The 27,724-nt window shown below is 44.2% G+C and overlaps 1 protein-coding gene and 1 long non-coding RNA gene across 8 annotated transcripts in view; one reads left to right on the top strand and one right to left on the bottom strand.

The window, feature by feature from the left end:
* The window catches only part of TENM2 (teneurin transmembrane protein 2), a 3,493,894-nt gene that overhangs the window by 3,115 nt on the left and 3,463,055 nt on the right, over positions 1 to 27,724 (bottom strand). For all 7 annotated transcript variants that reach the window (XM_054691588.1, XM_054691585.1, XM_054691584.1 and 4 more), the window contains 3 exons: positions 13,076 to 13,372; positions 10,017 to 11,631; positions 627 to 757 (listed from right to left, as the gene is read on the bottom strand). In XM_054691588.1, the coding sequence (XP_054547563.1) occupies positions 627 to 757; positions 10,017 to 11,631; positions 13,076 to 13,372 (2,043 nt within the window). The remainder of the gene's footprint in view (positions 1 to 626; positions 758 to 10,016; positions 11,632 to 13,075; positions 13,373 to 27,724) is intronic.
* LOC119236695 (uncharacterized) overlaps positions 1 to 27,724 on the top strand; it is a 44,833-nt gene that overhangs the window by 14,880 nt on the left and 2,229 nt on the right. Inside the window, exon 3 of the long non-coding RNA XR_005123148.2 lies at positions 26,765 to 26,905. This is a non-coding gene — a long non-coding RNA (uncharacterized LOC119236695). The remainder of the gene's footprint in view (positions 1 to 26,764; positions 26,906 to 27,724) is intronic.

The raw sequence follows: 27,724 nt of genomic DNA, 5'->3' as shown, positions 1-27,724 counted from the left end.
TGAGACTTTTCAGAGGTTTATAGTGCTGAGCGTGGGCTCTGTAGCAAGGGTGACCTGAACACCCCTCCTGTGCCACTGGGGTGGGGGTCTCAGCTGTACCCAAACTGAAACCAATCACCTTTTGGTAATCACTGAAAGGCTCGAACACAAATTCACATATTATGTTCTGAAAACTCAATCTGTATACATTTGGGCCATAAAGCACTGAGGTTTTATGTCAGACATAAAAATGTTCTTTAATGGGACAGAAACTGCAAACCGCAGTTTATTACATCCCATAAAAGCCAAAAGGGTTGTGATCTTATGGGCAGTACAGATGGTAGGTTGCTACTAGATTTCTCAGTGCTGATGCTAATCAAGGAGAGACTCAAGGGTAGTAGACTGAGCAGATAATGATGCCACAACTAAGGTTGTAATTGAGGCTGGGAAGAAGTATGTGCTGTACCCCAAAACAGGGACAACATTGGCATTCACGTTCCCAGGAAGCCACCACATTTCTTGCACCTTTTATACCCAGCCCTGATGTTTTCTTCCTCTTCCGACATGACTTTGGCTCCTAGGTGCTTTCTGTTTGCAAAAGGGAATAATGACAATCACTTGGATTCTTGGCAGGAACCTCCACTTACCTGTCCATTCTCACTTGCTTGACTCTCTGACAATTCATAGGGAGGAGGCACGAAATACATTTTGGCTCTTGGGAAACCAGGAATTATGTTGCTAAGCTGAAATCCAAACATCACAAGCCAGCTTTTCACATCTATGGTGGAAACAGACATAAAGATTTCTGAAATCATGATGGATGGAAATGGGTAGAGGATCTTGGAGAGAGAACAAAACCGTTTGGGTGGTGGGGCATGGGATCCAACAGGAGAAAGGGAGGCAAAAGCTTATGAAGGTCCCCAGGGACAAACCCAGAGCTTTGTTACAGGGTTCACGGAAATGTAGACATCCTTGCAAACTGTCACCTGACAGCCAGCTGCCTTGTGGTGATTCAGAAGGCTGGAGTAGTATGTCTCTGGCTTCTGATCCCCTCACTGTGTGGCTCTGGGCAACCCTAGCCCTCTCTCCACCTCAGTTCCTTGGATGTTAATTGGATAACTGTACTAATCTCACTGGGTTGTTGTGTGACTTGAAGGAGAAAATTCACATAAAGGACTTATCACAGTGCTGGCACCCAGACTGCTCTGTATTATGAGCTGCTTCATTTGGCAACTGTTTAAGGTCAGTCACTGTATTAGAAGCTGGAGTGATGATGACCACTGTGCAGGACATCTGGGCGGGGTGTTGCACTGAGGTTGGCTCAGTATGGACAGGGGGTTCTGAGGAATGCACGGTCTTGGCTCCAGGTGTCTACTTTTCATAGAAAGACCAAAAATAAGTCTGCTCAGAATTAGTCTGTCCCAGCGCCCAGGGGTCCAGATTGAGTGCTTTGCTTTGGGAATTGTACCCCAGACCCATGGGTTCTCCCCTCCACAGAGCGGTCCACAGGCTCTCAGAGTAGACTCTTTCCCCCAGACTACCTTGCCCCTTCCACAGAGAGTGGATAGAGCATTCCCGACGTTCATCCACAACACACAGCCTCACCCACACCACTGGCAGGGAGTCCAGTAGGTCTCACCTCATTATATGTAGTATCCTTGTTTATCTTAGGGTGGCACCCTAACATCACGTTCAGGTTCCCTTTCCCACTGCACCTACTCTTCTCCCCAACTCCAGAAACAGCTCCATTGAATCCTCTGGAATTCACACCGGTCATCAGCAAAGCCCCCATGTCTCCCACCTCTTCCCTTCTGAGTCTAAATGAAATCCTCTCTCCCTCATGGTCACTGGTCTCCTTGCTGCTGCTACAGTGCTGGGACTCCCTGTTGCTGTCCTTACTGACCCCTGGGCCTCTCGCCTGCATTGGTCTAAGATTTTGGCTTCTGTTCCGCTTTCATGCTATCTCTGTCCCTGAATTAATTCCTAGTGATTTCAGTACACAGACAGTCCTTCCAGTCTCCTGGCTTCTTAGTCCTTGACCTTCTTCTATCCCACTCACTCACACTCATCCTCTGGGCCTTGTCACCACCAGCAGTTCTGTTCCCTCCATTATCTCAATTTCATAACATCGCTCTTTGCCTCACCTTTTTAGCTCACTCCTCGTACTTCATACCTATTCCTCTGATCCCGTCCTCTCTCTAGACCTTCAATCCATCCTAAACTTCTTTTCTCTGTCCTTCAGCAACTTAGTCTCTCTCTTGCTGGCCTGGCACACTCTCTGCGCCAATTATTTACAATCTCTCCCTGGTGTAGATTCTCAGATCCATTCTCACTTCATCACTCTTGCTCGGTGAAACCATACGTTTGGTTAAATCCAGGCCTTTGCCATTCCATGTTGGTGCCTGTCCAGCTGACCGTGGCTGGAGAAAAGAACAGAACCCCGCTCACTGGTGTCACTTTAAGTTCCTGACTGTGAACCTCAATCATGCCTTCCTGCTGCCTGGCCACTGGACTACGTCTCTTTCTTCCATTCAGCCGCTCTCCGAGTCACCTGGTGACTTCACATCTCTTCTAAAACCTCCGACACCTGCTTGCCCTGCTTCGCCCTGGCAGCTGACCTTGCTTCCTATTCTCTGGACAAAAATTCTGTGCCAAGAGGGAGCTTCCCCAAACCTTCATTGCATTTATCAGCATCTGTACATATTCCCCATCTTCCTCTTGTTATTACAGGTGAGCTGGTGGGTACTAGGTCACATCTTTTGTTGCCCACTCATGAATGCCACTCCCGCCACGCTCTCCCCATGTCCTTAATTTATTTCCAATTCCACTCAGCATCCAAACTTGCCATTAAATCTTGACCTTAGCTTTATTCTCTCTTGCCTATTTCTGCTTTAGCTACCATCCATTTCTCGCCCCCTTTTACAAAAAATTCTCAAACTCAAAAAATCCTCCAGATTCACTGTCTCCCATTGTCCTTCTCCCTTCCCCTTTGAATCAGGCCTTAGCTCCCTGACTATTCCAGTAAAACAAGTTTTGCCAAGGTGGGGAATGAGCTCGGTGTTGCTAGGCCCAGTGTGGAAAGTGCTCCTCATCTTTGCTCTGTCAGAGCAGTGGACAAATGGAACGCTATTAAAGTCTTTCTTTTTTCTTGACAAAAACCTTACTTCCCTTTGACTACACTTGAATAGCTTCTCCTCATCCTTTTTTTTTTTTTTTTTGATTGCTCCTCATCTTCCTGGTCTTTCAAACCCATGAACAAGTTCTACACTATATCTATCACAAACGTGACGGGTTGACCCAGCCTCAGGCCCTAAATACCATCTACATGCTGATGCTGACTCCAAAACTTCCATCTCCATCTTGCGTCTCACCTTGAGCCCTAAGTTACTGTTTCTAACTACATTTCAAATTTACATAGCCAAATGTGCTCCTGACCGTCCCTCCTACGCCTGCTCCCCCCACGGTCTTTACCTCGGGTGATGGCAACTGCATTCTTCTCCAGCTGCTATCCTTGGCCTCTTTTTCTCACTCCCCATATCTAATTCACTGCTAAATCCTTTATTTTTTTTAATTGAGGTAAGATATATATAAGTTCACCATTTTAACCATTTTAAAGTGCAGAATTCGGTGATTCCTAGTATATTCACAGTGCTGTACAGCTATCAACACCATCTAATTGCAGAACTTTCACATCACCCAAAAAGAAACCTTCCACCCATCCGCGGTCACTCTGCATTCTCTTCTCCCCTCAGGCCCTGAAAACCACTACTTTCCTTTTTCTTCATGGATTTGCCTATTCTGGACTCTTCATATAATTGCAACCAGACAGCGGTCACTCGTGTCTGACTTCTTTTACTGAGATAATGTTTAAAAGGTTCATCCATGTCATCACACAGATCAGTACTTAATTCCTTTTTTATGGCTGAATAATATTCTATTGTTTGGCTAGACCACATTTTGTTTAGGTATCCATCTGTTAATGGATATTTACGTTGGCTTGTTAACTTTTTTCCTATTATGATTAATGTTGCTGTGAACACTTGTATACAGAATTTTCTTTGAAAACCTGTTTTTAATTCCCTTGCGTATATAATCAGGTGTCGCTTAGTGACATTTTGGTTGATGACACGCTGCATGCACAGTGCTGGTTTCAATAGGCTAGCTCGTGCAGCCTAGGTGTGTGGCAGGCGCTCTGTCTCATTTTGTGTAATTACACTCTGACAACACTGCTGATTGACACATTTCTCAGAACATAGCCCCATCGCTAAGTGGTGCATGACTGCAGAACTCAATATGGATTTGCTGGGTCATTTGGTTAAATCCTTTTAATTTAAAAATAGATCCAGAATCTGTGTCCCTTCCTCACCATTTCTACCACCTCAGCCTGGCCCTGTCATCACTCACCAAGTTGCTCAGGGGCCTTCTTCCTCCACCTCTGTGCCCAACACTCCTCAGCAGCACAGCAGCCAGAACATATCTTTAAACATGCAGACCATGCCATTTCTCTGCTCAGGACACTCCAGGACCCCCACTGCTCCCCAGCATCCTTCTGATGGTCTGTGAGGATGCTCGCCCACTATCCCCCGACCTCATCTTCTCCTGGTCTCTCTTTTGCTCATTCAGCTCCAGCCTCTCTACTATTTTTTGAGATGCCAGGTGCACGCTCATCTCAATCCCTCTGCTGGAGTATGCTTCTGTAAAACTATCTTCTGCTTCTCTAAATTTCTCTCTGAAGTCTTGTTCAGATGTTGTTGAACCACTAAGGGTAACCTAACCATCGCATTTAAAAGCCATCCACCCATCCCCAATGCTTATCCCGAGTCCCTCACTCTGCTTGTCCCCACCTTCTTCCCTAAACAGAAACCACAATCTAACATTTGGTGTCATTTGTGAATCTATTCTATTTACTGTTTGTCTTTGTCTCTCTCAAAATATAAGTTCCCCCAGGTCAGGGTGTTAAAAAAAACAAAACTTTTTTTCATCTTCCTATGCCCTATAACGATGCCTAGAACAAAATCATGGCTTAATAAGTGTGTGGAATGAATGAATGAACACTGAAAATAAGTGACAAAAACTATGTGACTTAAGTGTGACAGAACTGTCTACCTGCCTGAGAACGTGCTTCTGAAGTGGTGGTGTGTGGCTGTAAATGCAGATATAATTATATACAGGTACCACTGCCTCCTGCCCTGGGCTGTTGTATGGGCTGTGATGTGGACTCTGACTTGGCAACTGCACATATTAGCAGTAGCCCATTTAGGAGTCACTGAAGGTTATGGGTTTGAAATTACCTTAAACATGTGGGCATCACATGGAGAGAGGCCTGACTTTGGTCCAACTGTGACCCCATATTTATAGAACATCTTTTTGTGCAGGAGAGGTGCTGGGTGCCAGCAAGAGCCGACTCCCCAACTTTGGGTGTTACTTTGGGTCACTTTGTCATCCAGTCAGTGTTTTGTCATTTTCAGGTAACCCTGGCATCAGTATCTCTTTTCAAAAATAAATTAGTCTTTTCCATTCAAGTAAAAGAAACTGTGTCACTATTATAAAGGGGGAAGCATACCCACTCAAAGCTAACTGAAAATAACTGTAAACTTAAAACTAGAAGAAACAAAGCAATGCAATTAGATGAGAGCAGGCTTTTGTTACCTGAAACTGAGGAAGTCCTAGACCTTCTCTCTCCCTTAAAAAAAAAGGAGATTAGAAGTGTTAATGAGGTGCTAAATACACACCAGCACCAAGTGGAGACTTTCTCCTCTACTGAATATTTGGGAGAATAAAAAGAGCAGAGAGAATGAATTTCCCTGGCTGTGTTTGCCTGTTGCCCAGACCTCCTCTGGACCCCACCTTACATCATACCAGCTACACCAGGAGCCTGTAGGCTGGGAAGGGAACTCCCAGAAGGCAGGAGAGCTCTTGGCCCTAAGAAGATGCCCCTGGTTCTGACCTCTTCTCTCCAAGGACCCTTCCTTGGGCCTCCTGGAGAGGGTGTGTTAAGGATCCTCTGCCTTTGAGACCCGGGACAGTAACACCCACTCCTGTGACCAGCAGCTGTGCATGGCAGCTACCTCTGCTCACTCTCCTCCAGGTTTCTCACATGCCTTGGTTTCTGTGTCTAGACTATTGTGAAATGTTTATTCAAACTGCTTGTCTCCTCCCTTCTGGAGAAGGCACTTCTTGTAGTGCATAAACACCCTCCTTCTTTGGATGTCATCAGTGTCACCTGGCAACAGGCTCCCTAAACAATCTGTTGAGAGGCAGGAGCTGGTGGGGTGCCCCCCACCCCACATCTTTCGCCTCTTCTCACATTCTTTACTGCGGTTTTGGTTTCGTTATGTTGCTACCTCCCAGGCACACGTTCTGCCTGCAGATGCCGTCAGCACAGTGTCTTAGGTGTTAAGTGTAGACATGAGTGGGGGTAGAACCTGAGAAGGAGATTGTACCTTCCTTCTCGCAGAAATTACACCTCATGAGAATGATCTGCCAGGATGCTCAAGTAGGCCTGGAGTCCAACCCCAAACACCCAGCAGGGTAAGGGGGTTGAGCAAATCTGAGTCATGATAGGTGAATTTTAAGGGGTTCGTTTGTCTCAAAATTTTGGGGTTTCAAGTTTGCCAGAGCAGGACCACTCCGAGCAGCATTTCTGTTTTAGGGTGGATCTGGGCAGCCCTCCCCACTCGACCCCCTCCCCACTTTGCCTAGGAAATGATGACAAGGTGGCATCTCTGCTCTTCATCTGCAAACCCTCCATCTCCACAGCTGCTTATAAATAACAAACACGTTCTACCATTTGTCAGCCTGCATGCTGTGCTAGGCACTTTATATATCACCATTCATTTACTTTTCACAACCCCATGGGGTGAGTGATGATATTATCACCATTTTGCTGATGAAGAAACGACAGCACAGAGAGGTTAAGACACTGTCCATGTCACAAAGCCAGTGATGGGCGAGGCCAGAGAGGGTGTCTGGAGATGGACTCAGTTCCTTTGAAACAGCCCTGAGGGACAGGTCTGGGTTTGTCTAGGACTGAGGAATGTCCTGGAAAGCTACATTTGGAAAAACACTGAGCACTGCTGGTTGTTGGGCTGGGGAGGAGACTGTCTCTCCATCTGTCTTTTACCTTTCCTCTACGATCTTTTCAGTACAGACATTATAAATCATCAATACATCACCTTAAAAGAAAAAAAAGAAACATTGTAAAGGGCGCTGCTTTGCAGGGAGCCCGTAAGTTGGGAAGGAACTGCTTCTAGTTCCCTTCACCCCCATGCAGCTTCACCTCTGTTCTAGTCTGGCGCCTGTGAGCTCCTGATGGGCGGTCCAGCTGCTGGCCTCTGTGCCAGCACGACTGCGAGGGGACAGAATTCCCCACAGCCTCAGGAGCTGCCTCCTGCATTCAGAGAGCATTGTCTCCAAACAGCAAGGATTCTTTTGAGCCCGGGAGAGAGAAGGTTCTGTTGTCTGTGTTCCTCCCCACTACGTCTTAATTACTTCTTCCGCTTAAATTGTGAGCGGCAAGTTCAACCACTCTGCTTGGCTCCTAAGTGGCAAATTAAGACTAATTTAGATGGGGTTTGCGGATTAGCCAACATTCCAGTAGCAGAGGATGACTCGGTGTTCTCTGATGGGCTCCCCTCCCCAGGGGTCAGCTCATCTCCAGCGGGTGTGGCTTGCGCCTGGCCTGGCTCTCTTCTCTATGCAGGTCCCCCTGCTCCCAGCTTCACTGCAGACATCAGCCCTGTGCATGCTGCTGCTCTAACACTACCTTTTATTTTAGACTCTTTCAAATGGTTTTTGGATTCAATTTTGTTGGACTTAGTTCAACTTGATTTGATTCCCATTTATTGAGTCTCCATGAAGCACTGGCAGGAGGAAAGCCATCTTGCTATTCGGAAAACTCTGCTTTTTTTTTCTCCCGGCCTTTTCAGGAAAACCAGGAAAGTAGCTGAGGGGGTCAGGGAGGTTGACTGTGTTCTGTGAATGATTCTTTTTGGGCCTTGGCAGCTGTGGGTGCCTGCTGAGCCCCATCCAAGGGTTTTCTTTTTAGTTGTCTCTGGTCAATTCAGCCCTAAAGAAATGCATGCCAAGCCGGGATTTGGGATGATCATCTGGGGGAGGTGGGCTTCTATAGCTACATGTAGTCTATCCCTGTGTTTCCTCTGTCTGAAACACTTCCTCTCTCTCCCACTTCTACTCAAATGCCACTTCCTCAGAGAGGCCTCTGGGAGCACCCTAGTAAAGGAAACAGTTTCCATTGCTCTCTGTCTTACTCCTTATTTGCTTTTATTTTCACAGTACTTAGCATTATCTGAAACTATATACCTTTATAGGTATGTACAGGTTTTCTTGAAAGGTACTTTAATTTGAATCTGCATTGAACTGGGGGCCAATAGTCAGGCCAAGGTAAGAGATGACGCCTGGGCAGAGGAGAATGGCAGGGCCCTATGAGGTACAGGAGGAGGAGCGCAGGAGGGCCCTTGCTTGACCATAGCTCCTAGCCTTAGAAGGTACTGGCTGCTTCTCTTGTAGGCAGATGCTGGGTGCAACTCTAGAGGGTCTGCAACTTGTCTCTGAGGCGCTGCATGGCCACAAGGTCACCTGTAAGGTCGCCTATGGCTCTCTGCAGTGTGGGACATAAAGGGCAGCACCATGTTCCTGGTAACTGCTACTGCCTGGCCTGTCTTTGGAGGGACACATGAGCTCTGGTCACCTGAGGATCTGAAAGATTTGAGCTTGATGCCTCTCTGGGCCATGACCAAGACTAGAACTTGGGGTCCTTGGGTTTAGGGTCCCCAATGTTGTTCCTCCACAGTGCATGGAAAGGTAAGATGGCCTGGCTTCCATGCTGGGATTTGGTATCCTTGCACTGATCTACCTATCTATGCTTTTTTCTTTGCTTACTTCTCTGGAGACAGGGACTTTATCTTGCTCCTACCTCCACACTGCATTTCCAGTACTTAGTATAGGTAATGAAAATATTTGTTGAATACTAGTGAATGGATGAATGGATGTATGGATGGACACAAGGATAGATATTTGTGGATGGATGGATAGGGGCCCTATAACTCCAATTTCTCACTTATTATGGGGAAGGAGAGGATGTACTCTCATTGGTCCTGTCTGTATCCCTCTGCAAGCTTCCTTGGTCCTTCTGACTTTTGCTTATAGTCTTTCTTTATATCCCAGCACCTCATTACTGCCGACCCAGATCCTCTTTATCCTTTTGGCCCAATTTGATATGAGGCCTTTCTGCACTGTGTCAAATCTGAATTCATACACACACATAAACATGCATGTGCCTTTGAGAGAAGGTTGTTTGTCTTGTTCACCATTTTATCTCCAGAATCCAGTGTGGTGCCACTTTATAAATGCTTGTTGAATAAATAACAGCAGGCACCTATAAGGTAGCACACACTTAATTCTGCTTTGCGTTATCATTATTTATTTATATTTCACCAGCCTGGTAGGGGCGTCAGGAAGTCATCATGGTACCTACACTACTCATCACTTCACCAATAATGATGATAACAACACAGTGGGCACCATTTTTGTGAACATACACTAAGTGCCAGGCACTAGACTCTACCTACATAAGTTCATTTACTTCTCATGATCACTCTCTGGGATGGTTTTATTAGTACCCTTTCACACAGATGGACATGGCAGCTCAGAGAGATTGGATAACTTGCCCCAAGGTCCTTGGGCTTACAAATGGAAGAGAATAGGAACCAGGTATTGCTGACATGAGAGGCTCATGAGTTTCTCCTTCATGAGGTTGCTTCCCTCTATTGGGGTAGGAAGGGCTATTGTAAAATTTGTTTCAACTGAGTGGACTTGAAAATAGTCAGGACATCTCCAGATAGCCCTGGTGACTGCTCTTTGCTGCTGTCACAAATGGCATCTGTTCTAGATATGGTACTACTAAATACTATGGTATCTATAGCTTTTAAGCTGTAAACTTTTGAAGTTGCTGACAGTCTCCCAGGACAACCACCCCACAGGGAACCACTGCCCAATGGAGGCGGCAAAGTCCTCACCTGTCACATAGTTCTTCAAGTCCAGCTCGTTGCTGAGAGGATTGTTGCTCTTGAACATGTACAAGTTGAAGGGAGCTGGCTCCTTGCCCACGTTTTTCCACATGGTATAGTCTGGAGAGGTCCATCGTCCTGCCAGTACATCATAATCCCGTTGAGTGAAGTGGACCAGCTTGGTCAGGGGGTCATAGAGTCCCCCATGGAAGCCAATGACCATTTGGAAGTCAGGGTTGGAGTCATAATAAATCTCCCCATAGGCTGTGTACTGCAGCTGTTTGATCATGAGACCATTGATGCTGAACACAGCCAGGGGGGTCCCGGTGTTATCTGAGGCAACGTAGTACTCCTCCCCACTGCTGCTTTCCATGGCAAAGAGGTGGCCTTGGAGGTCATAGTACAGTGAGGTTATCTCTGAGTTGGAGTGATTGTAGACATGGGTGATGCGAGTCGGGTTGTGAAGGTCAGAGTAGAAATACTGCAGGTGGTGGCCCAGGGTGGTCTTGTAGGAAGCCCGCCGCCCCACGCCATCGTAGCGGTACTGGACACTCCAACCACTGGCCTTATTGTAGGCTCTCGTTAGGAGGCCCTTGGAGTTATATTCAAAGATATCAGACCCTCGCTGGCACAGATAACCATCATCGTCAATTTTGTACTGCACATCACCGAGTCTGGTGATCCGGTCCCGGAGGTCGTAGCGCAAGGGCATGAGGCGCACGCTGTTGCCAGGGTTCAGCAAATGGAGGTTCCCGTTGAGGTCATAGCTGTAGCGCCATGTTGGGCGGTCATTGACGGCCACGCTCTGGAGCTGCCCGTCCCCATCATAGTCATAGGTGTACTTCGTGGTGTTGGCATAGGGCCCCAGTTTCAGCTCCCTCTTGATCACCCTTCCCATGCTGTCATACTGCACTGTCATCCAGTACATGAGGGAGCGGAACATCTCGTACTGGACTTCCTTGATCCGCCCGTGGGTGTCAAAGTGTTTGCTGAGGGTCATTACGGCAGTGGTGATGATCTGGTTGATGTCATAATAGATGACCCCAAACTTGCCAAAGTGCTCCACCTTGCCGGAAATCTCGTCATAGCGGTAGAGGTCCACTGGAAGGGGGGTTTCACTGATGACAGGCTTGATGCTGGCAATCCGGAAGCTGTTGTCATGATAGGTGTAGTCAAACCTGGCGTTGACCATGCCTTCTTCAGAGAACCTGTAGATCTGCTTGTCCACAAGTGGGCCAATCTTCCGGTACCTGATGGTGCAGGAGAAACCCCCACTTTGGAGGTTGACCATCTTCAAAACACCGGTAGTCTCATCATACCCAAAAGTGACAGCGGTACTATCATAGACAATCTCTGATAACTTGGACAGCTTCCCATACTTGTAGAAGACCTGGCGCCCGGTGCCCAGAAAGGACGTCTTTAGGATGCGCCCGTCGTCACTATAGTCAAAGATGACGGAAGCATTGCTTTCGGGTGGGTTGTAAATGTTGCGGATGTAGCCGATGGAGGTATGTGTGGACATGCTGTGCCGGGCGACACTGGGCATGGTGACGGCGTGGAGACGGTCAGAGGAGTCGTACTCAAATATGTACTGACGCTGACTCTGAAGCAGGAGGACCATGGACTGGAGGAAGGAAAGGGGGAGGGGACACATGCGTTGATTTTTAGGATCAAATACTCAAATGGCCAGAATTTATTCCATTTCCTCAAATAGCAATTCAAAAATCACAGAGGAGGGGCAAATTCAGACCAGAGATGGCATGGAGATTGTGTTCACCAGGCATGCAAACGCTGATGAATCCTGGTGGCTGCCAGAGTTGTTTCCACAGTTTAATGCAAAATACCTTGGGGTCACATTAAAGGCAGCTTGTGAATCTGCAGTTTTTTTGGGGGGGGGAAGACTGAGCACCTGCTTTTGTGACAAGCTCCAAGGTGATGCCAATGTCGCTTGGAACCATGTTTTGAGGAGTGAGGATGTGGAGGGCTGTGGTGAGAGACATTTAGTTTGCCTAAATTTAGGTTTAATAACAAGGAATCCTGAGACTTTAGAAATGACCACCAATGACCCAGCAGGGGACAGACAAGAATATGCACTGTTTGATCACCATCCCCACCCTGATTCAATCTAAAGAGAGCACATTCTCCATTTAGAAGCTGTTGAAAAGATGAACTAACCCAGAATCATTGATTCTTTGGGGGAAGAAAAAATGGCCTTAAACTTGAGGTGATGGGAGGTTCGTGCTGTCCCTGGCCAACCATTCTAGTATTTTATGGTATAATGAGGACAGTGTTCAGGAGAGACCAAAGGGTAGGCAGCTCCTCACTCACAGAGGTGGGAACAGCTCTGTCTGCAAGTCACTGCTGTAATTAGGCCATGAGAAAGAAGGACGTGAAAATGGACCCGGTCTAGGGCAGTCCCGGTGAGAGGCTCAGGCTGAGCAGGCCCCGTATAATGATGAGGTGACCAGGACAGCCTTGAAAAATCATGACTTGTGCCCCAGAGGGACTGATTTTTACCATTGCTTTGCCTGACCTCTTCCAGCACAGAGCCCTGGACCTGGCACTTTCAGACATGGAGAATTATGTAGAGAGAATCCGATGGCTGTTTCGGCCAAGAGGCCAAGTAGAAGGGCATTGCTCTGTGTGCTCGGGTTTTAGGCAAAATTCCCTACCTTGATGGCTTAATTTTAGGCCAGGCAAAAATGAATCACTGCAATTCCAATTTGTAAGAATGATCAGCTGTGGTGCCAGTGGGACAATTTTATCCTTTTCAACAGCACTTTTTTTTTTTTTTTGGACTAAAATCAGACATTCCGTCCTATTTGCCATTATTGAGTGTCTAGCACTTTCTTTTTCTTTTTCTTCTAATGGTAATAGTGCTGAGCTATGAATAACATTTTCCTTCAGATTTCTTCCCTCCCAGGGAGGGTAGGAGTATGAGGGGAGCCCTTGTTGAGTCAAAGGAAAGATGTTAAAATGTCTAATGGCAACGTGTATCAGGTCAGCTCAAAAGGAGCAGTGTGGCTTAGAGAGCACCCCAGTTGAGTCAGAGCAGCACATTCACGCACCTTGTCCAGATAGGAGTAGCTCCACACTTTTCCATCAGCAAACATGCGAGACACAATCCGACCTTGCTTGTCGATGTCTGTCCTCTCGCTCATGGCGCCACGTTGAAGGCCAGCCAAGCGCCCATTGAAGAAGTAGGAGACATTGACGGCTGCCAGCCCGCTGCTGGGGAGCCAGAGGAAGGGGCGGCCCACCTGGTCATAAATGATCCTCAGGGTAAACTTCCGGTGATCATCATAGATCTTCTCTGTCCGAATATTCCGGTCATAGTCAATGGACAAGAGATTTCTTCCATGGACCTAGGAAAACACAATGGGTGTGGTTTGAAAGATATCCCCCGCATGTTGGCTCAGACTTCTATGCAGGACATGGCAGACATGGTCCAAACATAGGTAGGCACTGGAGAAGTAAATGACCCTAAAGTTCTTTAGAGTAGTGCTTTCTTAACTTCTTTATATGATGGTACATATAGAGTATGGTACTATTTGTAGAGTGCAATGAAACACAGAAGTTGATAGAAGCCCTTGATGCTTTGAATACGGTGCTTACCACTTCACTTACCTAAATCCAGATTAATTCTCACAACATAGGCAGAAATTATTTTATATGTGGGCAACTAAGCTCAGAGGAATCACATAGCTGGACAAGTGACAGAAGCAGGATTTGAACCCAGGACTGTTTGATTCCCCAAACCAGTGCTGTTTCCATGGAGTCAGTTCTGAGAGAAGACAGAACACTTGAGACCATTTAGAAAAGAGAATGGCTCAAAGTATGGAGACAGTAATGATGGTGGTGAGTTTTTGGGATTATAAGGAGGCCCAACTTTGGAAGATCCATATTGTGAAACTTGTAGCAATTAGAAAGACTAGTCAAAAAGGCAATGGGTGAGCAGCAGGGATTTTTGATAGGCCCCAAAGTGAATGCTGTTAGAATTATTAGGGACCTTGATCCCAATTTAGGGTCATTATTATCAGAGCAAAAAGTATAAGATAGAGTCAGAAAGATCACTTCCTCTGGAAACAGAAGTTTGGCCCTATTGGGTTACTTCATTCGGGACAACTGCAAAAGGCCACCAAGTTTTTTTTTTTAAAGATTCATTATTTATTCATACAAGAGCTGGGGCACAGGCCAGAGATGGTGGGGGGTGAGAGGACTCACAAGAGACAGAACGGAGAACAGAACAGGCAAGACTGACTGAAATACACTGCTGAGGGGAGCAGCAGGCGAGTCAGGAGAGGTCTGCTGTGCCATGTGGGTTGCTCCCTGGTCTTGTGCTGCAGAGGCTGCAGACAGCTTCATAGATTACATCTTAACCCCTTGCACCACAAGGGAGGCCCTAAGTGCACTCTTGACGCTGTCCCTGATTTATCTTATTTCATCCTCACAATGCTCCTGGCTAGACTATGATTATCCCCACAGAGATTGAGAAGAACAGACAGCATGGCATGTACCATGCTCAAACTCACACAAACAGTAAAGGGTGGAGCAGGGACCCCAACCCAAAGTGCACTGCTTTGCCTGTAGATTGTACCAACTCTCTGAAAACAACTATCCAATAGACATGCAATCATTGAGATGCTCTCTCTGGGCACCACTGCTCAGCAGACTCCACAGTTGACCCCAGGGAATAGGGGCTGGGTGATTGGTATATGCTCTTGGCAAAAATATAGTTAGTCTGAGATATGTTCTTGTCTTCAGTTATCCAAGGGAGTCCAACAGGTAAATCAGCTACACACACACACACACACACACACACACACACACATGTATATATACACAACTATCTGCATACCTATGCACACAAAAATATTGTGTCTATGTATACACTGTAACATGTAACTATGGGAAAGACCAACATTTCCATCACATATAAGCATGACCATCATAACAAATGTATTGCTATGTGAGACTGCTAAGATCACACAAACAGCTGAATAGAAAGCAAGCACCCATTTGGGTTTGGTATCTATTGCTTAGAGCAGATCAGATCTCTGACCCCCCACCTTGATGAAGCAGTAGGTGCCAACCATTAACTACTGGTAACTCAGAGTGACATTTTCTCCCTAAAGTCACCATGTCCCTGGGGGTGGAATTTTGTTATATAGCTGGTTCAAGTTAATTTTTTTAAAATGTGGTATATCACATTGATTTATGAACCATCTTTGCATCGTTGGAATAAATCTCACTTTTTCATGGAATATGATCCTTTTAATGTATTGCTAAACTCAGCTTGTGATATTTTGTTGGGGATTTTTTTGCATCTGTGTTCATCAAGGATACTGATCTGTAATTTTCTTGTGTCCTTGTCTGGTTGCGGCATGAGGGTAATGCTGACCTCATAAAATAAATTTGAAAGTGTTCCCTTCTATATTTTGGAAGAGTTTGAAACACATTGGTAATAATTCTTCTTTGAATGTTTGGTAAAATTAACCAGTGGTGCTTTCTGGCCTGGACTTTGTTGGAAGGTTTTGACTATTGATTCAATCTCCTACATAGTTACTAGTCCATACAGATTTTCTATTTTTGAATGATTCAGTCTGTTAGGCTCTGTGTTTCTAGGAATTTATTTATTTCTTCTATGTTGTTCATTTGTTGGTATGGAATTGTTCATAGCTGCCTCTTAGGAGCTTTCATTCCCGTGGTATCAGTAGTAACAGCTCCTATTTCATTCTGATTTTGAGTTCTCTCAAATGATGATTTTGAGAAATCATCTCTCTCAAGATGATTCTAGCTAAAGGTTTGTCAATTTTGTTTTTCTTGTCAAAGAACCAGTTCTTATAGAGTTTTCTTTTTAGTCTCCCTTTATTTCTGTTCTGATCTCCTACCTTAGGATTTTGTTTTTTTTTCTTCTCGCTTCTTGAGGGTATAAAGTGAAATTGAGATTTTGCTTATTTCTTGATGTAGACACTTATTGCTATGAATTCCCACTTAGGAATGTCTTTTCTATATGTGTGTTTTGCTACATTGTATTTCCATTTTTATTTGTCTCAAGATATTTTTTATTTCTTTTTTGACTCATTGGTTGCTCCATCAAATATTGTTTAATCTTCATATGTATGTGACTTTTCTAATTTTCTTCTTGTAGTTGATTTCTAGTTTACTATCATTGTATTTAGAAAAGCTGCTTGATAGGATTTCAATCTTTACAAATTAGGCAGACTTGTTTTGTGTTCTAATGCCTGGTCTATCCTGGAGAAAGTTCCATGTGCACTTGAGAAGAATGTATACTCTGTTGGTTTTGTATAGTAAGTTCTGTGTATGTCCTGTATGTATCTGTTAAGTCCATCTGCTCTAGCATGTCGTTCCAGGTCAGTGTTTCCTTACTGATTTCTTATCTGATTGCTCTGCCCACTGATCTAAGTGGGGTGTTACATACAATCGTAATATACTATTACTGTACTGCTGTCTCTCTCTCCACTTAGGTCTCCTAATATTTGCACTACATACTCAGGCGCTCCTATGTTGGCTGCCAGAAATACTTACAAAGGTTATACCCTCAAGTTGTACTGACCCCTTTTATCATGATGTCAATGCTCTTATTTGTCTCTCATTACGGTCTTTGTTTTAGTCTATTTTGCCTAAGTGTATCCATTCTAGATTTCATTTGGTTTTCATTTGCATGGAATGTCTATCTTTTTCAATGCCTTCATTTTCAGTCTGTGTGGGTCCTTCTGTCCGAAGTGAATCTCTGCACATATAGAAGATATATAGGTAATATATAGATGGGTCTCATTTTTATAAAAAAACTCCATTCACTTTTTTTTCCCTTTAATTGATGCAACGTTGGTTTACATTGTGATTCAGAGGTATCGGATCACACTTTTTCAGATGTATGTCACCATACCACACCCACCACCAAGGCACCCATAGTCCTCTACCACAGTTCATTGGGCCCCTCCATCCTTTGCTTTCTACCCTTCCCCACCCCTGATAGTCTTAATTCTACAGATTTCTAGGAATCGTTATTGGTTTGGTTTTAACTAACCCTATGTTTTGCTTCTTATATTCCTCATATAAATGAAACCACCCAATTTGTCTTTCTCTTGCTGAACTGTTGTGCCTAGCATTATTTCCTCCAGTTCTAGCCATATTGTCACAAATGACAAGAGTTCCTTCATCTTTTAATTAGTGAGTAGTATTCTATTACACACACACACACACACACACACACACACACACACATCTTAATCCACTCATCTGTCCTTGGGCACTTGGGTTGTTTCCATCACCTGGATATTGTAAATAGTGCCTCAATGAACATAGAGTGCACATATCTTCTAGTCTTTTTGCATTCTTTGGGAAGACACTATGTGTCTTGTGATTGGAGAATTTACTCCATTTTCATTTAAAGTAACCATTGATAGGTATGTCCATATTGCCCTTTGTTAATTGTTTTCTGGCTGTTTTAAAATTCTTCTCATCTCCTTTCTTGTTTTCTTGTTTTCTTTGTGGTTTGATGACTTTTAGTAACACTTATATTACTTTATCTTTACCTTTTGTGTGTCTAATAAAGGTTTTGGCTTTGTGGTTATCATGAGACGGAGATAACAACTTACAAAAGTGTTTCAAGTTCAACTTCAGTTTGTATGCATTCTAAAGCTCTACATTTTTGCTCTACGCCCCCCCATGTTTTGCTTTTGATGTCACATTTTACATTTTCATCTTGTATAACCCTTAACCAATCATTGTAGTTATATAGTATGAAAGTTAAAAGAAAAAGGTAATAAATATGTGATTAATTATCTTTCCTACATATTTACCTTTACCAATAATAGTTATACTTTCTTACATTTTCTTGTTACTAACTAGCACGCTTGCTTTACAGCTTAAAGTTCTAACATTTCAGGTAAGGCCTACTTAGTTGTGAACTCCTTTAGCTTTTGCTTCTCTGGAAAACTCATTATCTCTCAGTTCTGAATGATAACTTTGACAGGCAGTGTACTCTTGGCTGAAAGGTTTTTTTCTCAGCACGCTATATTGTGCCACTTCCTTCTGGCCTGCAAAATAAAGTATATGATGAAAAAATCTGCTGATACTCTTATGTAGATTTCTTTGTATGCAAAAGTTGTTTTTCTCTTCATTTTAAGATGTTCTTTTTGTTTTTAATTTTTGACTGTTTAAATATGATGTCTCTTGATATGGGTCTTTTTGGTTCCTCTACCTGGGTCTGGATGCTGCTTCCTTCCTCAGAAGAGGGAAGTTTATAGTCACTATTGCTTAACGTAAGTTTCTCTCCCTTTTTCTCTCTTCTTTCTGGGATTCTTACAATGCAAATGTTCGTGCATTTGATGTTGTCCCGTAAGTCTTTTAAGCTATCTTCATTTTTAAAATTCTTTTTGTCTTTTTTCCACTGTCTTGTCTTCAGGTTCATGGATCCATTCTTCTGTTTCATCTAATCTTCTTTGAAACCCTCTATTGTATTTTCCAGCCTAGTTATTGTATTCTTCACTGCTGAGACTTCTATTTAGTACTTATATTTTCTTTCTCTTTGTCAACATTCTTACTATGTTCAGCCATTCTTCTGAGATCGGTATCTTTATGGCCATTCCTTGGAACTCTTTATTAGGTAAATTGCTTATTTTCATTTTGTAAAGGTGTTTTTCTCTATGGTTTTACCTTGTTCTTTCATTTGGACCATATCCCACTGTTTCATTTTGCTTGACTCTGCTGCTTTCTGAGCAACAGACAGTGGCGATAGCCACCTTGTGTAGGAGATGAGCCATATGGTTGATTCCTGCCCTAGCTCCTGGTTGTATCTCAAACCTTTGTGATTGTCCAAGCAGTCTATTTAATTTTTAATAGCTTCCAGTAGTTGAGGGTGTTCCAGGACCTGTCAGTGTTGTAAAGGGGAGGATCTGAGTCAAGCATCTAGATTCAGGCTAATTGGAAGCCAGACCCTCATGCAGCAGCTTTTAAAGTATGCAAATGTATACAGTTCTGTGGGAATGAAAGCATAAGTCCTACTGATGACCAGAGGAAGGCAATCTGTAGGTGTCCCCTGGGTGGCAGTTGCAAAAATTGGGGATCCAGGAGAGTATAATAAGCACCTTTCTCAGATATATTGGTGAGCTGTAGTGAGACAAAGGCAGCATGCAAAGACGGCATCCCCCAGCCTGCCTCCCTTGAGAGCAGCTCCCCACTGCGCCTAGATGTGTGCCAAACCAGACCCTGCTCCTTAGGCCTAAATTCCAGGACATGCAAACAGTCCTCTTTCACAGGACTGTTTCAGTAAACTGTACAGTGCCCTAGGGGTGACTGCATGCCGAGAACTGCCTCTCAGATGGTTATAATCCTGAGTCCCAGCATCTCAACTCCTTCTGATCAAGAAGTGCCTGCAAAATCCAGGGAGCCAGATTTATGTAAAAGTGCCCCACCAGGAGATACCAGCACTCTGGATCATGGCAGAGGGAGAGCACAAGGATGGCCCACTGGCTGGAGTGAGGGGGGACCATGTAAAGAGGGCAGCTGTCAGCTTCATCCCTGGAGAGTATCACAGCAGGCCCTAGATGTGTGCTGCCCTAGAATATGAGGCCTGTCCCTCGGGCTGACAGTGGATAAAATAATGAGCCTCTTTCACAGAAAGTCTGGGCATTACCCAAAGGTCTGCTCCTGCTCTGTGTCTTGGGTAAGTCAGTGTGTGAACCCTTTAAGAGCTGTTTCTCAGTCCAGCCTCCTGGGTCTCATGGGCATGGGCCTGTGGGTTTTCTCAGCTAGTTGCTCCGGTGTTTTGGCTTTCAGGTGTATGTCTTAAAAGTTGGTGTCTGATGTGGGGTTAAAATTCTTCACTCTTCAGGGAGAAGTTCTGGGTTTTGAGTTCCTTCCCAGTTGGGGGTCACCATGCCAGGGATGAGGGGGTTTCTGGTGGGTTTGTATCTCAGTCTCTCCTATAGCTTCAATGTGGATTGTTCGCATTTGCCTGGTATGTAGGAGTTGATGGGCTAGTTTTTAGGTTTTCTTCCAAGGATATTGTTCCATATGTAGCTGCAGATCTGGTATGTCTGTGGGAGGAGGTGACTTGAGGATCTTGCTGTGTTGCCATCTTGAACTGGAATCTTGAGTTAACTTGTGAAATTTCTATAAAAACAAGCGCAATCCTTCTAATAATTAAATATGATATATTATTCAAGGACTGCTGAGTCAAGGAGTTCAGGCCAATTATGTAACCTAATCAAATATCTTTAATTAGGAGGGTAGTGTTCCTGTGGAGGAGGTACCTCTGCTGTGGGAGGTGAGATGTTGGGGGTCCAAGAGGCAGGCTCAGCCCATTGTGGGCACCTACCCCCCAGTTTCTGTGTGTGCCGGAGTTTTAATTTAGCTACACCGTTCTCTTATTCTGAACTCTTATTCTGAATTAAATTACCCATCTAACAATATTTAAATTAACCTTGAGGCTTCCTGGAGAACATAAAAGTTATTTTGAATTATTTTCATTGCCAGGATCAGCACAATTCCCTTCCCAGCCGGCTCGGTAGGTATGCAGCGATAGAGAAACCAATTTTTAAATTAATACAACTTCGTATTTGTAAGGAAGCCATTATTTTTAATTATCGGGCATTTTCCTCAGCCTGGCTTCCCCAGTTAATAAAACTCAGCTATTTAGCATGGTTTTTATTTTTGCAGAGAGCAGACTTGGGGAGTTAGTTCCCCCTGTGGAATCTCCCCCCAGAATGTTTTGATCTCACTATGCATGTACCTGTCATGAGGAGGCTCATAAAATACCCCAAGAAAAGGAAACGGTGTCATCCAAATGGCCCAGCTGGGCCTATAACTGGTGACTCTAATATAACGTGGGGGGCAATGAGGGGAGCTGGGGATCTGAGAAACAAGAAGGAGGAAATGAACACTGAGCTGGGTCCTCTCCAGGGAAACTGCACTGTAGCGCAGCAGGAGAGATTTCAGTTAGACTCACAGAAGAACACTCACTCCTCATCATGCTTGGAGGGTGGGAAACTGAAAACAGATGTGTGAGGGAGGGCGTGAGCTGCTCCATGATTGGTGCTGTTTAAAAGCAGGGTCCTGTCTCAGAGAATTTAATTATTCACCTACCCACAGGGAAAGGCTGGCCTAGATGACATCTTCATTTCTTTTCTGGGCCGATCCTTGGGGATTTAAAAGGCGGCTCTCCCCCACTTCCATACAAGACTCACTGCTACATTGAGATCAGTGCTTGTGCAGACATAACAACTTGCTATAAATTTAATATTAGCTTAAATAATGCATAATTGGGAGGGTAAGACTCTGCAAACACATTAAATAATGTATTCCCTGAGTAAACATTATTTTTGGATGACTTGCTGTATTGGATGGTGGTGAGGTGGAAAGACCTGAATTTGAGTTATAGTTTTGATGCTAATTAGATTTGTCATTCCAAGGCAGTACTTTTGCTGTTCATGCCTCAGTTTCCTGATCTGTAACTGCTGATAGGCTTCTGGTGGGCAGGTAAACTACTACCTTATCTTTCTCTTTGTGTCTTCATCATTTTGGAAAATACAGATACTGTGACTAAGGAGGTAGAATTAGACAGATTAAGAACCCAGGCCACTCTGATGATCCAAGTCCTATCAAGGAAAACTGAGAAGAGAAAATGTGACCAACACATCTGTGATTTCCAAACATCTGCAAGGCTTCATTCCCAAGAGCAGTCAGAGCCACCCTGGGAGTCCTCCCAGAGATGGGGTTACTAGACAGAGGTTGTAGGATGTGTATTTTCATGTTGTCAACATAAAATCCCATTCATTCATTCATGAACTACTTCCTGAGCCCCTACTATGCTCCTTATTGTGACTTAGAGCAAGACAGGTATGGCCTATGCCCTTGCAGGTCAGTGGGGGATACAGACGTGTGAAAAACACTAACCTGGTAATAAGAGAAAACAAAGAGAAGGAGCTATAGGAATGGAGGAGGGACACTTAGCCAGAAGTAGGCTGACAGGGATGGTTTCCCAGAGGAAGTACTGCCTCCTTAGGACCCAGAGTGTGGGTGAGGCTGGAAGATGAGTCTGGGGAAATGTGCCAGGTCAGATGGTTGGCAAGTGAAAGCTAGATGTGGTAAGCAAGGAGCCTATGTGGGCAGAGAATGTAGTTTCAGGTCCTGGAGGAGGGTATTAGTGATGGAGGATGTGGCAGTGAAGGGAGACAGTGGCCAAGGCTTGCCCATGTGACCTGAATGCATTTGTAGTTGTCATCCTTCAACCTGAACTTCCAAAAGTCAAGTATGTCGTTTGTGTCCTAGCTTCAAAGAAGTAAGATATAGTCAAGCTGACAGCTGAATGCTCCTTTACACTCACCAGGGGGTAAATCTGTGGAGGGCTTTAGTATCTCTAAAGATCCTTAGGCCCCTTCCTCTTGATCTAACCTGCTGCTAGTTTGTTCCTGCCACACTAGCTCTGCATCTGCTCAGAATATAAGTAGCAGTCTCGTCTGCCTCAGGGCCTTTGCACATGCTGGTATTCTACCATAGAAGGCTTTCTTCCCTTCCCATGCTTAGAAAATTCATACTCTTCATTCAGTTCTCAGCTCAAACATCATTCTCAGACCTTAACCAAAATAATTTCCTATTATTCCCCATGCTGTGTTTTCCTCCACAGCACCCATTATATTATTTGTGTATTTATTTATTTTTCCTCTTGCTATGGTATAAATCCCATGAGGGTCTTTTCACTGTACTGTCCCAAATAGCAAGCCATCCAAAAGTAATGTTTGCTTGGGAAATACATTGTGTAATGTGTTTGCAGAGACTTGTACTTCTAATTATGTATTATTTAAGCTAATATTTGTCACAAGTTATGTCCATACAAGCACAGCTCACAGTATAAGCTTGCATCTGTTTAGGTTACCAGTACATACTCAGTACTTAGAACAGTGGCCAGACATGTAGTAGCTGTTTGAAAAAGTCAGTCAGGATGGACACATGTTAGCCAGAAGAACTGCTAATATGCAGGCTTTCATGATGGTTCTATGTTAACAGGTTGGCCTGAGTGGTCTCCATGCAGACCTGAGTCCATGAGTGCGTTGCACATGTACACATTGGCATTTGCCTCCTACCTCCCTCCTACGTCACTGTCATTTGCCACAAAACTAGAAGTACCACAATCCAACACGTAATTGCTATGTCATATTAATTATATGGAAACCAAAACAAAATGACTAACTCCCACTTCTTGGAATACTAATAACACTAATACCAATATCATGATGGAAGATTATCTTAGAAGCAATTTTTCTGTTCTGCTACCCACATAAGTGACTGTTACTTGCTTTTGCAATCACTGTAAATCATGACCAGGAAGAACTATCCCAGAGTTGGTTTTATACTTGCTTTCAGGAGAGACTCATGCACTAAATCTAAAATATAAGTTTTACATCTTTAAAGGGAGAGGGGGGTTTCTGTTCTTTTCTTTAAAAGCCTAGGTAGAGGAGGGCTTGCTGGGAGTAGGGGCATTAATATGCTAATAGATGGTCAGGACCAGGAGTGTGGCTTAAGGTGAGGCTTTGGAGGGATGGAGGATGCTGCATCCCTCTGGTGGGTGAGTGTGTTCTTATTATCCCTTCTTTCTTTGGGTGCAACATCCCTGTCTATGCAGTTTTACTAAAATTTTAAAAATGTCCACATGACCCAGCCCTGACCAATCGTAGACACCCCCCCCCCATCACCCTGTGATTGGCCCAGGGATGTAACGCCCTCTGTGCCATGCCAACCAGAGTTCATCCTGGGGATTAAAACAAGTGTAAATCCTGAGAGCAAGTCTCTTCCCTTTTTCTCTGGATTTGCTGAACTAATGTCAGCCAGAACTCAACTTTGGCCAAGTCTACCTGACATCTCTCCGCTTCCCTGCCACCTGCAGGAGGAACAGTTCTGAAAGGGAAAGGAGCTGTAAGAGAGAGAAAAAGTGGGAGCTGTCAACCTGAGGACATTATAGGGAGGCAAAAATGTGCCACCCCAAAATATGTGTTTTTGGCAAAATTTGATTCATGGGAGGTGGAGGAGGTTGCTTTTGTAAAAAATATTTATAGGTAACTTTTTTCTCTGAAGCTCTCTCCCAGGAAGATTTAATATCTTCTCTTTCATCAGAGAAGGCAGAACTTTATCTGGGCTACTTTTACCTACTGTGCCTTACCTAGTAACCTCCCTGACCTTCCTTTTCTTCCCCTTACCTCCCTTGTCTTATGGAAGCTATTTAAGATGGCATCTGAGGTCACAGGGGCGAGTTCCTCAGTCATGCTGGGGCTCGCCCATGTAGACAGGAGGTACACGATGTCATTACACTTCTCGAAGGCTTTTCTCCCAGCAATCTGTCTGATGCTTGTTTGCCAGCCTAGAGGAACCCAGAGGGTATGGGGTTATTTCCTCTGTGTCCTGACAGCATCACTTGGGCTTGTGGAGTCAGGAAAGTGGGCTCCTCTCTTGTAGAAATCTGTTAGGCAAGGCAATGTCTGCCTTTTTTAAAAATACTTTTTTGAGTATGTTCCCTGTCTTCTGTAGTATAAAGATTCCTCGTAGACAGAAGGGCAATCTGTGTGTGAACTCAGGCCTGCTTTAAGTGGGTGGGAACCTGTCTTGGGGACATGGTCATCACATCTGTCTTTGTCATCTGTTGTCTGAGCGTCTGCTACATGGGTCTTGTCACTAAGGATACAGGGGTGAGATGGTCCCTGTGCTTATGGAGCTTCCAGATGCCCTGATTCAACTGCTTTGTGTGTTTTTGAAAGGAAGGAGAAAGGAGTGGGTGGTGAAGGGATGATGTGCTCAAATGAGAATTCTTGAGAATTGCTTGTAAGGCATAATGAAAATCTTCCTTACACTGAGTTTGCATTGAGGGATGAAGTGACTAACAATCTGAATTTTGCCAAAGCATCATAAAACTTTTGGTGGAAGGATGTGGTCATTGGCCATCCACCATCACCTTACATCTCACAGCTAAAAGATACCCCTGGTTGGATTTCTGGAATAAGTAGTACTGAGGTAGGTTAGAATTTCGCTGGCCACTGCCTCCTGGTGGTTTCACTGGGATTTTCATCTTTTCTGATCTCCAAGGATGCTCTGAGCCTTGCCTCCTCACACTAGTCCCCTGTTGGCCAGACTCCCAGGAATGGTGTAGTCCTTAGGAGAGGCCAGACTAGTTGCTTTATTACATGATGTCCTCAGTTGCTGTACCACAGGCTCTCCCCCAATTCCCTGCTATCCATGAAGGAGCAACAATTACATTACAATGATTAGATGTTGTACTTGACAGTTCCTTCAAGTCAACATAGTATATTGTCATAAAAAAAGCAGAGTAATGGAATAGACTAGAGAGCCCAGAAATGAACTGATGATATATTGTCAATTTATGATAGGACAGGATAGATACAATAAATGGTGTAAGGAAAACTAGGCAAAAATCAACTTAAAGTAGATCAAAGATTTGATTATCTGACCAAAAACTCTAAAACTGTAAGAAACTGGTAGCAAGTTCCTTGACATTGGTTTTGACACTAAAAACAAAGGTAACAACAAATAAGTGGGACTAATGTCAGAATAAAAATCTACTGCACAGCCAAGGAATTCATCACTGAAATGAAAAGTCAGCCTACCAGACAGGAGAGAATACTTGTTAATCATATATATATACATATATATATGTGTATATATATATATATATATATATATATATAATAGGTTAATGTCCTAAATACATAAAGAACTCATACAACTCAACAGCAACAAAAAAACCCTATTAAACAGGCAGTATGTCCAAGAGGACATACTGAGGGCCAACAGGCATATGAAGACATGCTCAACACCACTAATCACCATGGAAATGCAGATCAAAACCACAATGAGACATCATCTTGTTAGAATGGCCGTTATCAAAAAGAGAAGCAGTAACAAGTGTTGGCAAGGATGTGCAGAAAAGGGAACGCTGGTGCCCTTTTGCTAGGGCTGTAAACTGGTGCAGCCACTGTGAAAACAGGATGGAGGTCCCTAAAAATAGAAATACCATATAACTCAGCAATTCCACTTCTGGGTATTTATCTGAAGAAAATGAAAACACTAACTTGCAAAGGCATCTGCATGCTTATGTTCATTGAAGCTCTGGTTGTAATAGTCAAGATGTGGAAACAACCTAAGTGTCCATCTATGCATGAATGGATAATGTATGTGTATATATAATGGAATATTAGTCATACAAAAAGGAAAATCTTTCCATTCATGACGTGGATGGACCTTGAGGATATTTATGCTGAGTGAGGCAAGTCCTAGACAAACACCCTATGATCTCACCTATAGGAGGAACACAAAATAAACAAAACAAGCAAACTGAGCTCATGGATACAAAGTGGTTTCCAGAGGTTGGGGTGCAGGGGTGGGGAGCAAAATGCAAGAAGGGGGTAAAGTACAAATCACAGCTATAAAATAAACCCCAGGGATGCACTATATAGCATGGTAGCTATAGTTAATAATACTGTATTCCATATGTGAAAGTTGCAAGAGAGTAGATCTTAAAAGTTTCCATCACATATTCACCAAAGTATTTTGTAACTGTGTATGGTGATGGATGGTAACTAGATTGATTATGGCAATCATTTTGCAATATACACAAATATGGGAGACTCATTATGTTATAGAATCATTATATCATAGAAACCTAACATAATACTGGAGCTCTAAAAGGAAAAAGGTAAGTTTATTTGGTTTCTTCCCCATTTAAGGAGGCAGGGATGCCAGATTATCACAGCTGTGTTGGATCTAGTACCCAGCCTCTCTCCCTCAATAGCCTGGCCGTCCAGCCCCAGCCTGCCGCCGGGCTAGGCTTTCCTGGCCATCTGATCGCGGAGAGGGCCCCGCACAAGGTGAGCGTGACCCGACTACCCTCCTTATTGCTAACGTGTTAACTGTCTATGGGAAATACTTCTCTAATCCCTCCCCGCCTCTCTTTTACTGCTAGTGATTTAGTGTCTCATCTGGATTTCTGCAGCAGCCTCCGTGCCACCCTCTCCGCCCACTCGTCCTGCTCTAGTCTATCTTCCTCCATGCCCAAGGCAGCCTGAGAGGTCTCCCCAGGAGTGCACACTCCAACACATCCCCCTGCTAATTAAGTCCTGGAACAGATCCCCACTGCTGTTAGGATATACCTAGCAAAATGTCCCCTTTCGCATGCAGCCCCTGGCCAGCTCACTCTTTATCTGCCCCACAGTATTACACATTCCCCTTCTTGCTAACCCAGCAGAGTTAAAGTTTTTTGAAGCACCATTCCCGTTTTCGGCCTCTCTGCCTTTTCACAAACTGTACTGTTCTGATCACCGCTGTCCTATGTCTTTGTCTGCCTAACTCCTCTTCAGAACTGCTACCAGTTTGTGAGGTACATCCTGACCTTCACACTGGGAGGAGTGGCAGAGATCCCACCACATGCTCCTCTTATTTCGTCATCTTCTGAGGCCCTGAAAGATTACATTTGGTAGGCGTCCTTGCAGTTCAAGTCACCCAACCATGTTCTTGCCAGGCTGGGTGAAAGTGATAGCCACTATGTCCAGCCTGCTCATTAAGATCCTAAGCCCCCTGTCAACCCTGGAAATCACATGCTGAAGATATTACAATCCCCATATAGAACAAAAGAGTCTTTGCTAAGAAGAGCTTTTCAAACCTTTGGACTGAGATGTGTTAAGCACCTG

This window comes from Talpa occidentalis, unplaced genomic scaffold, assembly GCF_014898055.3.
Source record: "Talpa occidentalis isolate TD23 unplaced genomic scaffold, MPIMG_talOcc4v2.1 talOcc4.9, whole genome shotgun sequence".
In the NCBI taxonomy this organism is placed as follows: domain Eukaryota; kingdom Metazoa; phylum Chordata; class Mammalia; order Eulipotyphla; family Talpidae; genus Talpa; species Talpa occidentalis.
This window is presented reverse-complemented; position numbering and strand designations above follow the sequence as displayed.